This window comes from Rissa tridactyla, chromosome 2 (assembly GCF_028500815.1).
Source record: "Rissa tridactyla isolate bRisTri1 chromosome 2, bRisTri1.patW.cur.20221130, whole genome shotgun sequence".
Classification (NCBI taxonomy): Eukaryota; Metazoa; Chordata; class Aves; order Charadriiformes; family Laridae; genus Rissa; species Rissa tridactyla.
In genome coordinates this window covers 41637400-41654420 of record NC_071467.1, presented here as the reverse complement: position 1 = coordinate 41654420, position 17021 = coordinate 41637400, and the positions used below count along the sequence as shown (strand labels likewise).

The 17021-nt window shown below is 40.0% G+C and overlaps 1 protein-coding gene and 1 long non-coding RNA gene across 6 annotated transcripts in view; one reads left to right on the top strand and one right to left on the bottom strand.

The window, feature by feature from the left end:
- The window catches only part of NSMAF (neutral sphingomyelinase activation associated factor), a 39539-nt gene extending 38098 nt beyond the window's left edge, over positions 1 to 1441 (bottom strand). The window contains exon 1 of one of the 4 annotated variants that reach the window (XM_054190376.1): positions 1314 to 1441. In XM_054190376.1, coding sequence (XP_054046351.1) covers positions 1314 to 1366 — 53 coding nt within the window. In that variant the 5' untranslated portion in view covers positions 1367 to 1441. Of the gene's footprint in view, positions 1 to 432; positions 873 to 1313 lie in introns of those variants that run through there. The other 3 variants (XM_054190379.1, XM_054190378.1, XM_054190375.1) reach the window with 3 other exon arrangements.
- LOC128905026 (uncharacterized) overlaps positions 964 to 17021 on the top strand; it is a 61958-nt gene continuing 45900 nt past the window's right edge. For both annotated transcript variants that reach the window (XR_008464731.1, XR_008464730.1), the window contains exons 1-4: positions 964 to 1158; positions 5338 to 5435; positions 7951 to 8056; positions 8683 to 8818. This is a non-coding gene — a long non-coding RNA (uncharacterized LOC128905026). The remainder of the gene's footprint in view (positions 1159 to 5337; positions 5436 to 7950; positions 8057 to 8682; positions 8819 to 17021) is intronic.

Sequence of the window (17021 nt, the reverse complement as noted above, 5' to 3'; positions counted from 1 at the left end):
GGAAGTTTGTCCATTCTCCCTGCAGCCCCTCACACACAACTGAAACCACGGCAGCCCCCAAAAGCAACAAGCAGAAGGTATACAAGAAGACAAGAAGTGATCCAGAATACATCTGTACTTTGAAAACCCTTCAAAAGCTGTAGCACCTTTCCAGGCTGAATAGCTTATGAATCAGAATTTATACGGACAAAATGAGCCGAGCTCTTTGTCATGTGGTTTTCTCACCAACAACGAACAGTGCTGCGTAACCGGCAGCATCAGGCGCATCAGGAATTCACGCACGGCTCGCATGGGACCAGCCTGCTGTCCGGCCTCTGCGCCTGCTGGTTCCTTAGTTCCTGCAGCGAGAGGCAAAACAGGGAGCCCTGCTCCCCCCAGAGAAGACACCCGTGTCCCTCCACTGCATGACCCACACTGACCTATGGCTCTCACCTTACAGATCTCCTACATGGGGGAGAGCATCTGTTGTTTGTTCCAGTGGCCAGCATGGCTCAAACCACGACACAATATTAAGATTGCAAAGGGTTTTGAAACTTTCGTCACAAGCCAGATGCAGATAAGCCACATAAAAGAAAGCAGGACACCAGCTAAAAATAGAGTAAATTCAGGATATACTCAAGCACGTGTGATAGGCCTTTCTGGTACGTTCAGTTAGCCACAGGAACACAAAATAGAGATCACAGTCAGAAGGCAGGAACGGGGAAACTGAATTTAACACTTTAAAGAGCTGTCACAGAGTCTGTAATTTAAGGGCTGACATTACACCAATTATAATGTTCATTAAAAAAAATAATAAGCTCCCTTTATAGTGAAGCAGAGCTGTAACTCCATGCCACTAACGCAACTGAGAACAAACAAATAAATAAAAATCAACAGGCACTCTTTTCATGCAGTTTACGCAAAGCGGGCGGCATTCGCGTTCTCCCGGGTCTGTCCTACAGCCTTTTCAGCCTGAACTCTCGGGAACCACCATCTACCCGATTAAAATAGTAACAACGACGAGGGCGAAAACCAGCCCAGCCGCTGATCCCGGCGCTGCGCCGGGGCCGGCTGCCTCCCTGGAACCGGCCCTGCCGCCCGGGGCCCTCCGCCTCTCCGCCCCGGGGGGTGCCCCGCCGCCCCCGCCCCGTCGGAGGGGGCAGACGTGGGGGGGAGGAGGTAAGGAGGGAAGGGGAGGAGGACGCCGGGGCACCGCGGCACCGGGCCCCTCTGGCCGGCGAAGGAGCGGGCGCGTCCGTCTCAGCCCCGCGGGAAGCGCCCCCACCGCGGGGCCGAGCGGGGGTGGCCAGGGCCGGCGGGGCAGGGCCGCTCACCTCTCCTTGGAGTACAGCTCCCGCTCCAGCCGCCGCTTGCGGATGAAAGCCATGGAGCCGCCCGGCCTAGGCACCGCCGCCACAGCAGGCCAGGGCAGGCCGCGCCTCAGGGAGGCGGGGAGAGCGGGCCGGCCCGCGGCCGCAGGCAGGCAGCCGGTCTGGCGGGCCCGGCCGGCGGCGCCCGCCCCGTTTATACAGCCGGAGAGGCGGGGGTAGGTGGCACAAGCAGCCAGGGAAGGGAGGGAGCCTGTCGGCACCCAGGGCTCTGCGCCCTCGCCCGGGCTACGGCATCTCCGCGGCCCTTCAGGGCCTTCGCGGCCTGGGCTGGGCAGGGGCAGCCGGGCCGCCTCAGGGGGGTCCCGGGCGGGGACACACACGACCAGCCGCCCACACTACTCCCTCCGTCCCTTTGCTTAAAGCTTCTGCCGCTGTATTTTTATTGTTGCTGGCAGGGAGATGCCACCCGCGTCCCTTGCTCACGGAGCGGGGACTGGGGGTGGAAACCCGGCCCCTGGGGGCCGGGGGCGACGGTGGTGCCAGGCTGGGCCGAAAATCCTCTTGGTGAGGGCACGGAGAGAAGTGCGGGATGAATTACACTGGAAAAGAGTCCAATTACTTGCATTTACATAAAAGTTGTAACTATAATGCCATCGCAGTGACATTCCTTCTGCCCGTAATGTGTGTGACAGATGCTGCCCGGGCGGGAGGTGATGTTCTGCCAGGTGTTCAAAACCTAAAAACACCTCTATGGAAGGGGGAGGTAAATAAAATCCCTTAATTCATAAAAAAACCCCTCACTTTAATTGCTGTAACTGCCATTGTATCTGAACAATTTATAATGCTTTTACTGACATGATGTCTTGTGAGGTAGAAAAATATGGCTATTTGCATTTTTATAAGTAAAAGAACCAGATTCACAGAGGGTATGCAATTTTTCATATAGAAATAAAAAGAATTATAGGCTTATAGGCCTCAAGAGATTGTCTAATCTAATCTCCATGCAGAATCTGAATCAGGTGTATGTTGATCAGCGTTACTCAAACATTTTGAATTTTTCGGCCCATGAACATGAATCTGAGAAGCGGTGTATATACTGAGAAGAGCAGTTTACTTTTGCTAATTGTCTTTCAGGGACCTCTTAGGAGTAGTTCACAGAATCTAAGGAGGCAACATCACAGTTTGAAAACCAGTGATACCATCGGCAAGAACTATTTGTCTGATTTGTAGAAACGCCTAATTGAAGGAAATCTGCAAGACTTGCATGTAGCTTGTTCAAATGTCTAACAGCATTTATAAATATGTATTTGTCCAATATTCAACCTGAATTTTCTTTGCTGCATTCCTTGTCATATTCCGGTGAAAATGGACAATAGTTGTTATGTTGTTCACATATGTTTTAATAAATATGTGTGTGTAAATATATATATTTATTTATACAATTGTTTATATGTGCAGATACGCATACCATCTTGTGGACTAAACAATTTTGTTCACTTTCCTCATAGACTGCACTCATAAATGATTTGTTCTTCCACCTTTACTCTGGCTTCTTTACAGTATGACTTTTCTCTTTATCTTAAGGTATAAAGTCCCTTATAGTGGTCCCGTTGAGACAGCAGCACTAACTAGAGTGCAGTACCTTTATAAATACATCCCAGAAATAACTCGCTTTTCTTCTTGGGACAGAAACTTAGTTCTGCTCAGAACCTTTTCTAATATATTGGCACCTAGTTCTCCCCATTTTATTTTGTACGTTTCAGTTCTCAGGAGTAATATTTTGCCCTAGCCTTGATGATTTCATCCTGCTAACTTTAGACATTTATCCAAGTTGTGAAATTAGTTTTGAAATCTGATTCTGTCTTCTAGCTCTCAGGTTGGAGACAAACACGATTTTTAAAATATATCTATATTCTGTTGCATCTTGCAGGTCACTAATGGAAATAGAACTGAAATGACAACAGATCCTTATGGGATCTCACTGCAAATGTTCTCCAAGCTTGATTTTTGCAAGCAGCGTGCCATTTGGTTGGTGGTTTCATGAAAGCTATATTTCCTTTGCTTTTTGTTTTAAGAAAACTGTCATGGGACAGTGTCTAAATTATTCTAAACTCAAGATCTATGATATTTACTGTTTCTCTTTTTCTACTGAATCGGTGAAATTGATTGTAAAAAAGGGCATTAGATTAGTGCGAGAGTATCTGTTCCTGACAAACTTATGTTAACCTCTTCATCATGGAATTTCTTCTTGAATATCACCCGGGATCAAAATTAATCTGGATAGCTTTAGACCTGCTTTCCTTAGGTAGGTACATTTTGTGCTTTTCAAGTTGCCTTGGAGCTAAATAGTCTTTTAGCAATTCAGAGATTATTTTTGCTATATTATTAAGTAAAAATCTTCAGGCCCTATTAATTCGACTTCATATAATCTAAATAGTTTTTAACCCATTCATTCTCTAAATTCTAAGATAAATTTAACTAAGTATCTGGGCACTTCTAATATATTTCCAGAACATTTTCTTGTTGCCCTTTATATCCCTTTTTACCTGTCACTCATTTTGTACTGTAGGCTTTGTGATTTTATTCTTTTGTTCATATTCTTTTATATTACTCTTCAGTTATATCCCCTTATTGTGATTTTTTTTTTCAAATCCTTGAAAAACTCTTAAGGTGATGTTAACACAGTCTACTTAAGCTTCCCCTGCTTCCTTTTGTTCACATCAAGATAGCTTGCTATTGTATGTTTAATTAAAAATGAGTCTATTGTTCTCTGTAGAAAATCTAGGTTATCTTTAAATTACTGAGCTCAGGCCTGGACCATACTGAAAGGAGGTTAATTAACTCATATAGAATGGCATGCTGTTATGATGAGCCTGCTTTTAGTACCCAGACTAGCTTGATTAAAGCTAGTTTAACTATCTCTGCATAACAATGCGGTCCATAGTTGGCAGTGCAGGCGTCCTTTTTCTTCCTCTTTTTCTTAGAGTAGGGAAGCCTATTTTGGTAAAATGTGTCATGACCACTTTCACCCAGTTTACCTTCTGCCTTTAAAATCAAAATGAGCTCCTCCCTACTTGTCATGCAATTCGAGTTGTTAATGCCTCTTTTAAATTCCTCAGTCCCGTGAAGAAAAAGATCATCCCTAAAATATTATAAGAGCTTGATGGACCTTTTATGTCCTGCCATATTGTTTTTCTAACTAGTATACAAGTAATTGAAATCCACTGTTACCTCATGGGCAAGCTCTTTGAATACCTTTATTAGTTGATCAGAATAAGTCAGAAAAAACATCAACTTCCTCCTTTTGAATACAAGTATAGTCTATTATGAAAAATAGACCCCAATCGAGACATACTTTTACTTCCTCCTTTTCATTTTCACTGGGAACAGTATCTTTTGTCTCTTCCTGGATTCGGTACAAAATGAATCATCCTCCCCTGATTTCCTGTGCCCATTTTTCTTGGCATTCTTATATGCATCTACACTGAAGTGTGCCACCATATCTCTTGGATGCTACTAAAAGCATATTCTTTCCATAGGTTCACTAGATCCTTGGCATTTGACTTCAAATATCACACGGTGTTTTTCATGACTTTTTCTCTCTTAATGCCTACTTCTTTCTTCCCTCTTCCTCTCTAAGATGCCTTATTTCGAGCTCTTTGTAACTGGCGTCTTTCAAAGTCCCTTTCTAATGTTGTTAAAAAGTTACCTCTTCATGTCTGTGAGTCTCTGTCCTCAAATGCTCTTTCTGTCCTTGTTGAATGGACATCATTTCTTCACAATAATGTCATAGAACAATACCCCGTGGTGAAGTAGTTCAGACCCCTTTCCAAACCATCCGCAAAACTGTGCTGTTAACCCCAGTATTTGTCATGAAGTGGCCGAAACTCAGTCCTCCCCATATAGATATTAGTCTTCCTTCTGTCAAAGTGCTGATATAATCCTGTCAATCTGGCTAGTTTCTTCCATTCTAGATTTCTGCCAGTGTCTTGCTAATGATGTCCTTGTCATTGCTTGTATTTTCCAGGTAAGAACGCCTGCTCATTTTCCTTTTCCTGAAGGAATTGGAGGAGAGCAAATAACTGAAAGAATCAGCATGACAAGACCTAGGACCATCAGTTAACGGTTAGACTCAATGATCTTAAAGGTCTTTTCCGACCTAAACGATTCTATGATTCGATTATATTTTCACACTACTAGTGCTACCCTAAATAAATAACTAAAGAGTTCAATCCAGGCAATGTCCACATATCAGCACAAGCTTAAGCTTAAAGATGTACATTGATTTTTCTTTCAGGAATGGAGGAGTACATATGAATGTATATTGCCCGATATATACATTAATGTCATTGTGAATATGGGATTCAGGTCTCGGGTGTAGTACTATACTTACAGTGCCAACAGTTTTATTAGGGAAGGTTTTTACAATAGTGGGTTTCTGGCAGATACTCTTCAGAGTATTTGTCTGGTAAAGCTTTGTCTTTCAGGTACCTAAAGAGCTTCACGAAATACAATGATCAAGTGTTCCATGTCAATCTGTTCTATTATATTGAGAATTTTTAGACATGTTCAGAATAGGCTTAACCTCAACTGTTGAAGTCAGTGGTAAAGTTCCCACTGACTAGCTGGGAGCATAAAAGACTCCTGAGTATATTTCAAGGATTCATCCAATAATATATTTATTCTGTGAGGTATGTCAATGGCCAGCCCATGACACATTAACCAAAAGCAAAGCTAGTAAAGAATACTTTAACTTACTCTTAAGTCAGAAGAGCTGGTCAGAAAACAGAAACATTTTTTTCATAGAAAAAAACATAGTCACCTCTCACTGTTTTTCAATGACATTTAAACTATTTAAAATGAGTTTGCAGTTTTGTAAAGTTAGCATTTTTTTACAAGATAATGAGTAATTTTGCTTTCAGCAAAAGTTTAGGATGCTAGCTCTAAGTTCTTTGTGGCATATGCTATTTTTTCATTGTATGTGTACTCACAGCCTAGAATAATAGATCCTTAACAGGTACATCTTGCTTCAACCAAAGTAACAATAATAGAATCAACAACATCAGCAACAACAATAATTAGATGTGCTGTGGCTTACCTATTGCCCTGATCTGATTGATGACTTGGAGGTGCATGCAGAAATTCCACTAATTTAAAAATAATCACAGAAAGTTTACCCTGATCATACCACTTCAAACTCTGGTGTCGACACATTTAAACTGGTTTGTAATCAGCTTATTCGTACTAAATTCTGCTAAGTTTTTTTGAGCTAGTTGCAAATCAATTTATACATGTGCACAAAGTAGTTTGTAAGTGTTTAACTGATTTAAAATCAATTTTAATTAAACCAATTTTTGTCAATAAACAAATGCATAATTTACCATTTTACCAGGGCAAAACAATCCTATAGGCAGATTTGCAGTGCCAGCATTTAAAGCTGTTCTGTAAGTAAAATCATGAAGGCAAGGAAGAGAGAATTTTGTACAAATGTTTACGGAGCAATTTACATTGGCAATTTTATGTAAAAGTAATGTTTCTAATGAAATCCATCTGAATTACACCCATGATTAAATGGAGTACTTGACTATAAATTGTTTTGATTTTAGCGCTCATTGAAGGATTAGGTGGTTAATACATGTCCTTTAGGTCTATATTCCTTTGTTAACATTACTAACAGCTCTTTTTCATAGGCTAATCCATATAGAATTTGAGGGCTGGATTCTCCGGTATACACTGCTCAGACAGATCCCCGCACTTCATTATGGAAGTGTCCTGAAGAGGACTCGTAATATAGTGCAGGGTATATGGTAATCCAGAAATAATCCGCACTACGGGGGAATACTAATTTAGACTTTTTAAAGGCATATAAGATTTAAAGATCAGAGACAAAATTTTAACAGAAAATAATGTATTTACTTTATTTAAAACAGGTTTAGAACTCACTTTACTGGACAGCTGATTATGTTCATCGAGTAAGATCCCTCTTCACACCTTCAGTGTCCCAGACACTCTACTCCCCTTCAACACCCTTCGTGTCATTAGATGCATAAGAGTCGCTCTACTCTTCTGTATAGCTACTAAGTATGGTACCACAAATGTTAACTGGAAAAGTGGATGAGCAGTTGAATCACTTCTCTGTATAGCCAGTGTTTTAAGGAAAGGCCTTTTAGTAAACATGTTACCATGGGGCAGTGGTGCTTTTCATATATAAATGCATTTCGTATAATAGTAGTGAAAATAAATACGGATAGTGTTGGTGAGAGAAAACCCAAAAAGTCCCAGGGAGGGAGGGAGCATCTATTGAGGACAGACACGTTATGCAAAAGCAGTATACAAATACAGCCTTACAGATTAAACTCTAATTTCCATTTTATCTACAACCATAATATAAGATTTAAATGGAAATTTTAAAAGTAATTTGGAATATTGTTGCATTTTCCCTATTTTTGTACGGGCGAAGTTGATTTGTTGTCAGAACATTAGTTTCCAAATTCATACATTGTTTTATTTCTTTCTTTGTGAGCAAGCGCATATGACTATGTGTTTAAGAATATATATGTATAAAACTCTATGACAAAGGGAAGTTTAAATCCTGCTCAGTAAATGCTGAAATCACCAGTCTCCCTTTTTTGGCCAACAGGCTCAGCTACCTTCCCCTGGCACGGGTGGTTTGCTTAGGTGTGGGGGAGGGAAAAGAAAGCAAAAGAAGAACTGAGATCGAGGACTAAGCTGTTTAATTTGCTTAGGTAGGTTGCCTTTTTAAAAAAGTTTCAGCTGAGAATATTTTAAATGCCTATATTTTTTCCATATGTAATAGTCCCAGGTGTGTTAGGCCATTCATTTATTAAATACTTCTACTCTGTATCCAACAGCATTCTTGCTGCAGAGAAGAGCTGTGATAGAATAATATTCGCATTTCCATTTTAGTGCAGTAAAACAAATCCATATTAATTTTCAGACATACATGCAAACTTGTAATATTTATTTGATATATATTCTAAATTATTGTTTGACTGTATCCTGCTTTCCATAAATCAGAACCCAGTTCAGCAAAGATAAGGAGCAAACCTGTGATAACAGAAGTTCTGTATATAAAAAGGTAATATTGTGTGATGATCTGGGGAGATACAAGATCAGCTCAGCCAAAGCCCGAATAAACAAATTAGACTGCTTACCCTATAATGAAGAACACAGAACAAATGTATAAAGGCCCTTTCTTCTTCATTCCCATCTAGAAAACTTGACATGTTTTGTATGATGTGTAATACAGGTGTCCTATGAATATATTTCCAAATGCAAGACCAGATTTTTTTCTTAACTGGAAAATGCTGTCTCCTCTGTCATCAATCAATAGAATTATATTTTATTTCAGAGCAGCTGGAGAAGTGAAAAATGAATACAAACAACTCTTCTGTTCAGAGTGATCGTTTAGTACAGAATTTCTTCAGGAAATAATTGTACTTGCGGCACTAAGGATGGATTCTTCTCACCTAAACTTGGCCAAATATGTAAGTTAAGCCTCTAGTCTAAGATTGTCTTCTACGTTTCTACTGTACATCATGGAGAAAGGTGGGTGATTCACCATTCTTATCTCAGACGTCATACCTAAGGAGGGTGAATTGCTTCCTATAGTATTTCCGTTCATGATGATGAGAGTCCAGGTGACTACCTTAAATTAGAAATTCAATTTTAAAGTAACTGGGTAAAATGAGCCATGTGTCAGGAGGTGCTTTTCAAAGAAAAGTCAAGGATTATGTTACATCATTTATTAACAGCAACCCCAAAATTGCCCCAAAGATTAAACTCGCCTATTGCCATATCACACACATGCAGGAGTAACTTCTAGCATGCTTTATGCAGGTCAAGGTCTCTGTGGCCATGCTGATCTCATTAGTCACAACGATCAGGCATTCCTGGACAGGCTGTCCACCAGGCAGCATTGTGGAGGGAAAGCTCACTGGACATAAAGCACACTGCTCTTATAGCTGCTTTGTAAGCTGTGCTTTTAATTGTGGTGGAAACGTACCTACTATCAGCTGACTCATTAGAAGAAGAAAGGAAAAGCAGTCTTTTGTATTTTAAGAGGACTGCTTTTATTCAGGAGCAGGGGTGAAATTCTAGGTTCTTGTGTGCTCTGAAAAATTTCGAAAAGTAAGCTAGTGCTTCTACTCAGTATTCATAAGCATATGGTAATTTTTACAGTATCACATATAGAGTTCCTACTTGGTATGATATGAAAGAGAAAAAATCAGTATTTGATATTGCTGCCTTATTATAATAGCCTGACTTCAGTAGCCTTCTGTTCAAAGAATTGGAACAGAATAGAGTGTGAGAAACTACTTAGGACTACATCACTCAGCAATATGCAGAAAATAAATTGAATAGCTCCTCATGATATGTCTTCCAATATTTAAACATTTTTTTTAAATTCCTAAAAGAAAAGACCATTAATGGAAGAAGCTGTTCAACTTCAAGGTACCTGATCACTTCTTTCAAAAGGATGTTGGAAAGATGGTTTAGACACTGAAGTAGTATTTGCCTTGTCATTCTTGGGTGGTAAAGATTAAAGAGTTCATATGCTGCAATGGCAAACTTTAGGTAACTAAGAATTTTTAAAAGTCCAAAGCAAAAGGCACCTACTCCTCTTCTGTGGTTTTGAACCTGAAATCCATTGCTTTAAAGGATCCTGTGTGCTCAGCATCTCTAATGGTCAGGCATTAAAGGTTGATAACTTAATCAATGAACCGTGGTGGTTTGGGAGGAAGTGAACACAAGAAAAAAAAGCCAAGAGTATGATTTATCATCACTACATGGATCAGTGTCCAACAAGTGGGATGCATTCTTCTAGCCAGTTGTGCCTGTGAGTTGGATGCTTTTGACTCTGGTTATTTTCATGCCTGTAAGGATTCCTGCCTGTACATCTTTATGTACATAAACAGTAAATTCTTTGGGAAAGAGAGCATCTTTTTGTTGTGTTTGTATAATATGTGGCAGGATATTGTGGTCCATGACGCTAAGTCAATTACAACAATAAAGCTACATCATCATCAACCGTTGCTGATGACAACTGGACCACAAGAAAGTCAAGGAAACCAGCAAGACCCCAAAAGTCTAAATTAAGTTATGAGACCATAAGCAGATGCCATTAGCAAAAAGAAACATGATGGAAAAGGTAGAATTCTACCTATAAATTACTGACAGCATTTGGTTGACATTCAAGTTTTCCTCTACTCTGACCATTGCTTCTCAGTCGATCACTAGAGCAGTATCCACACCCTTCCAGAATTTTAAACCTTGTAATTTGGGGGTGATGTTTAAGTGAATTTTCTCTTCAAAAATGCCTATCTCTTTGCAATTGGTACAGAGGTTTCTCTGGCTGATCTCTGCCACTTGCTGTGCTCTTGTCACTGTCCCATATCTCAGAATATGTAACAGCTCTTTTCTCCACAACCTTTTTCTAGAGAGATTTAGAAACTTTATTAAGAAGCAAATAGTTTTTAAATTATAAATTTTTATAACTTCATAGGAAAGTGAGATACAAGGCAGGAGGAAGTATGATGAAAAGACAGGAAGTTATCACATTTAAATATGCATTTAAAATATAGATAGTGTCTAAATATATGAATACAGATTACACAGCTCCCAGTGCACTTAGGACACTCCCAGCCAACACATGAAACCACTTTCAAAGGTAGGGCATATGTGCAGAACTTTCAATTCTTGCCAGCTTTTCATAAAATAGATGCAACTGTAAACCACAGGCTCTTGTGAAATAGCAACACCACCAAGGTTTGTTCTTCCCTATATTTCATCATAAGCTATAACCACAAGTGCTAACTGTCTGCACACAATATAGGAATTAACTTATAAAGTGAGAGATGTGGTGAACTATCAAGAAAAGACTTTTACAAAATCACCAATGATATTATTTCTGCTTTTGGGACTACCAGGTAACAAATGTGATTTGTAGTGATACTCTACTCTGCTCTCGACCACAGCAAGCCCTGTCAGACCAGTATTCTTGAGGCTTGCTTATTACTCACCAAGGCATGACCTGGGATTTAAAAAATGCTTGTATATGGTGTCCTGCACGTGGATGATCAGCTCTGCCAACTTCTCCTTTCGCTCTCAAGTGTGTTCTGCTGTGTTTGCATTGCGTTTCTGCCAGCTCTAGGGCTTACGTTTACCTGGCAGCTGATATACAGTTCTGTGTGCTGGCGGAAAATCAGTACGACAGACTCATGAGGAAATACGCTCACTCCACCTCAGAGAATGACACTTCTGAGATTGGTTCCACCCTAAAAAATCAGAAACTTAATTTGTATTTAGCTACTACATTAATGAGTGTCTTGAAATTAATTTACATATATTTTAGATAGATAAAGTCTGGAAAAATAATATGTAGAAATGTTTTCTTAGACATTTACATTACCTATGTTTGGTTATGCAATGTTTGATCATATAATAAGTGGACATACTAAAACCTAAATGTTTTCCTTGATGTGTCCATTTCAGTACATTTAGGATGCTTGTTTCTGACAGAGCTATCTTCTGTATTTCACAAAACAAAATAAGGATTTATACACCCAGTTTATGATGTCCTTCATTAAAAAAACCTCTATCAGAGTCTTGGGATAGCACCACACAATAAAAATTGTTACGAATTTTCACCTATGTGAGATCTCCTATTGAATGCTACATAGCAAAGATTTCAGCCAGAGATGAGTGAAGTTCTTCAAACCTTATAAACTTGGAAAAGAGAGGTGGCCTTGATTTATCAATGCATGCAGGAAATTTTGAAGCTAACTTTTTGATTCTTGTTGGAACTGCCCTAGAAGTAGACCACCAAAAGCCTGTGAAGCCATTTCCCTGTACTTATATCAAAAGGATAACAGTTCAGCTTTCCTTAGATTAAAATAAAAATACTGAAAAAAACCCAACCCAAAACAGAAGTGCTGTTTCACATTTTTGGTCACTTGATGGCACTAAACTAACACTGTATACATATTAATCACCAATAGCATAAGAATATTTCTGTACCAGTGTTGGTTTTTTTAAGGCTTGGCTTGATAAAAGTGCTTTGTTTTGTTGAGGGCAGATTTCAGACACAAAAGAGATTAAAAAATAAACAAACATAAACCCAAGAAACAGTTGTGAAATCTGGCTGACTGTGTTCCGTCTGTCTTGTTGAAGTTCATGACATACTACAAATACCACGACATAATGGAATACATAGTATTTCTGAGCAAAACAAAAGTCAGTTTTCCAACATAACACACCGAAGACCAAACCAAGCCTTCCAGCTTAAAAGCTGAGAGAAATATCTGCAAACTTTGGACAGTGGCATTGCCAGCACAATGTGTGGCCATTGGGTGGCCACCCATATGAGGCAGAGCATGTGGACATCCTGGCCTTTGCCATGTCTCAGTATTGGGAAATTGCTAATATTTCAGGGTTAAATGTTGGGTTCGCTGTGTGAACGCGGAGGTGAAACAAGGGAGAGCTTTGCTTGGATGGTCTCAGTCATGTCAGACGAAGCTCCTGGTGTGATAGGTGTCTGAAGAAGGGATTGCAGCCCCCTCTGTCTCCCAGTAAAGGCACTTCCTCACAGTCTGTCCAGCAGAACATCTGTATTCCCTTTATTTGTACTTAGAAATCTGAGAACTGAGAAATCCTCAACTACACGGAGCCTTTTTCAGGACTTTTTGGGATGTGATTAAAGTAGTAAGGGAATATTTTTATTTGATTGTCAGAAGTTTTGAGCTTTCAAAATATTTTCCCCTCCTACAAAGGGAGGAAAAATAAAATTTTTGAAAATTTTCACAGATCAGCAATCAAAAATGCTTTTGTTGGATCAAAGGAAATATTTTATTCTGATAATGCCTCTTCTCTGGATGTTTTTAACTTCTTTTTCATCAGGAAGTTACTTAGATTTCAAAATCATAGAATCATAGAAGTTTTGAAAAATTTATTTACAACTTCCAAAGTCAATCTCTTATTTTGGAAACCTAAAGCAAGATATTTCAGCAAGTTGAAAAGGCGGGGAGGGGATTTTTTGGTTTCTTTTTCAAATGGGGATTGCATTCAAGCCTTTCCCATAAATAGGTTTTAATGATTCAGTAAACACAACAGGTTGTGGCACAAAATTCCCAGGCAGCTCTAGAAATGATGCTGTAGGTTGTAGCTGCTCTCCCCCTTTCTCGCAGCACTCCTGAAAGAGCAGTTGTGACCGACGGAGCAGCGCTCGCACAGAGGGACTTTCATAGAGCTGAGTGTGGGAAATCCCATGACGTCACCTGCGTCTGTCCTAGCTTAAGGGGAAGGAAATGTGGTCATTGTATCTTCAGGCAATGGCTTTTTCTTTTGACAATTTTTGCAGTTAGAGTATGTTTTTATGTGTTTCCACTCTTCTTTTATTACCTCCTACTTTTTTGTCTACTTGCGGTATGGGAGACTTGGATGGTACTTATCCTGAAGGGAACAAACCTCCATGACTTCACCACCACTTCTGGAGCACCGGAGCGTTTGACTACAGGTTTTTCTCATGTAGTCATTGCCTAACTGCTGCAGAGAGAGGGCCACGATGGACTTCACTTTCTCATATCCTCATACTTTCCTATCTTCAATGATTGTGCAACTAGTGAGAAGTATAGTGCTTTCTGGGAGTTTTGTGGACTTTTCAATGGCTTCGGCTAAGTAGTACATTTGCAAATTGCCAGCCAGTGAATCCGTTGTCAAAATTTTGGTTGTAATCTCATATGTCCTTAACCGTGTTCGGTTTGAGGGAAAGGGTTGGCCAAAGCGTTGCAGTGATTTCAACAGTATGCAAAGCCAATTTCTGCCCTCCCTTCTACTCGTGACAGTTAATGGCTTTCCACAGGAGGTAAATGAGGACAAATTTGTCTTTCTTGGCTTAAAAATACCTTGCTTTCATGGCTATCTGATTATGTACTCACTAAATTTAATCCAACTACAACAAACTGAATTTGTTCATGAGGCTGGATAAATGTGAGCTAAGCTAATATAAACCAGGTGAAAAATCACACTGTTCTATGCAGTGCCAGTCAAAATGATATTTGAAAAACATATGGAAATATGTATGAAAATCTTCTAAAAAAATAATAGATGCAGGTCTAGTTTTTAGATGTAGATCTATTTTTTGCATGATTAATAAAAGCATAGGATGTCAATCCTAAAATCATAATCACAAACTCAGTGCCAGAGAAATGGTGAAGAAAAATGAGGAAAAGCTCAAGAAATCCTCCTTTCGATATCACACACTGTCGTATAAATTTTCCACTATTACATGTCTTAGTCTCTTCTGCTTCCCTTACATGTGTTGGAATCACATAACACAAAGCCAAACTTTTTATAGGCCAGGTAAAATGTGATCATCCTTTTACTTACATGTGAAGATTTGATTACGGTTGTATGTATGTAGCTCAGAAACCGCCCTCTTATGTTGCTGAACTGTGATCATTTTCCAAATTGTCTTTTAGTCATACAGCATAAATTGAGCTATTTCTTCTTTTATAGATTTCTCAAGGGTTTTAAAAATGTTGCAAAAGTAATCCATCTGTAAAGATTTGAATCAAAAATCTAGCATTCCCTGAAAGGGCCATTGGAGGGACTCTCAGGAAGATGGACACAGGGAGACTGAGTGGGTTTGCCTGGCTGTGGTGAGTTTGCTGGCCAAATGGCATGGGCACTGCTGCCCTTCTCCTCTGTGTCTTTATGGAACCTCATGATCCTTACTCAAACAGATTTGCATTACATTTCCACCTGAATATAATGGGATAAAATGCAGAGATGACTGTGACTCAACTAGAAACACTCCTGGAGACTCCTAGGGAGACCTGTCGTGTCCACTCACTCCACTACTTATCCCTCTTAGCCCTGATCAGCCATTAGCTACCTAACAGGGCAGAACCAGAGCTCTGCTGCATTCAGTGCTAGCTTCTGCCTTATAATTACGTACACTCAGAGATGCTAAGTTTTATGTGTCTGGCAGATGTTTAGTTTAACTATTCATTGCAAGCAATTTTAGTTATAGGCCTTCGTAGTTGGAGAATGTACTCATCAAAGGTTCATAATAAAGCTAAAAGATAAAATATTGGTCTCAGTGGTTAAGTTCATTATTAAATCTTGAGGGACAGCCCTAGCAAGGCTCAAGTTTGCAGCTCATCCATCCGGCAAACCTGGCTCCAGCAGTGGCTCCTGCAGAATACACAGGACCTTGCATAGTACTTGGTTGCTTGTTTGATGCAAACATTAAATACACTTAAATACGAGTATTTAATTAATCATTAAGTTCAAGGAAGTGGATGGCAAAGGAATCGTCAGGGAAAGCAATTCATGGGTGTCAACAGTTAGGGAATGGGCAGATCTTGGACTCTGGTGTGGCCTCAGGCCTATCTTGAAAGATGCAGATGTTAAGATTGGTGGCAAAAATCACATTGCCGTCACCTTCTAATTCTGAAGAGCCTTTTGTCTGAGTGTAAAAGAGGGAAGGAAATCATTGTGTCCTCTTCTGCCTTGCATTTTGCTCATTCTCTACTCTGTCAACATTTCCATCAGCTTCAGTCGAAGTCTAAATTGGGGAAGTCCATCTTTAATATCTTTTTATGTCCACAACCTTCCCTTCACAGGCCCTACTCATTTTCACAAGTTCACAGACTGTATTTTTACTCATAATAAAAGCAAAAAACCCTTAAGCTACAGACTTCAAACAAATTATTAGTGCCTGAGTACTGAAAGCTGAATTCAATACAATGAGAAAAAAAGTTGTGAAGCCAGATACTAAGCTAATGCAGCTTGGCATAGTTCCCTGAACATCAGTGAAGCTCTGCTGATTTACCCAACTTGAGAATCTGGCCAGTTAAAATTTAAAAATAAAACTACAAGTGTCTACAAAATTTGAACTTTGTACTTTGAAATATAAGGCAGACACTTCATCCATGGGTCTCTGCAGTCCTTGGTTAAAATCCACTGGTATTTAGACGTATTATTTTTGGCTACTGCAAAGTGCTCGTATTGTTCCCTGAAAGAAACAGGAACATGTTGTGAATTCAAAAGAAAAATTAATAGAAAAGTTTTTAAAAAATAATTAAAATAAAGAAGGCTATGGAGTTCACACAAAATGCATTCCTTCATCGCAGATTAACAGATGTGTGCGTGAAGAGCTGCTCAAGAAGTCAGACTTAATTTAGCTATCTTTCCTCAGAAATTGTGTGGTAACAGTAGCGAAGACTTTCCCCCCTCTTTGCTAACTGTTCATTTGCCTTTTAATCTCTTAATCCCAGTCCTGAATAGTGTGTGAAATTTTGGAAAAGCTTAACTCTTTACCAAAGAAGTGCAATTAGAGTTGGGTGTGTTGAGTGTGCGGCACCTCAGCGATACCCATTCTCTCTGCCTTGGCGTCTTCTCTGCCCGCTGATGGACCCCCCATCCTCCTCTGCAGCCCCACGTACCAGTTGCGGGGGACGTTGCGGGGTCCCAGCAGAGGCCACAGCAGTGGGCAGACTGCCATGGAGGGTCTCTAGAGAATATGTCCCTGGAAGTGTTCTGCGGGTAAGATGAACTGACTTGCCAGGTCGTGGATCACAGATTGGGCACGTCTTCAATGCCACGCGCAGCCTCGTAGCTCAGAGCTGAAAAAAGGGGTGGTTTTCCCATTACCTGGGTTAAGCATGGCAAAACGGGAGTTTTGAC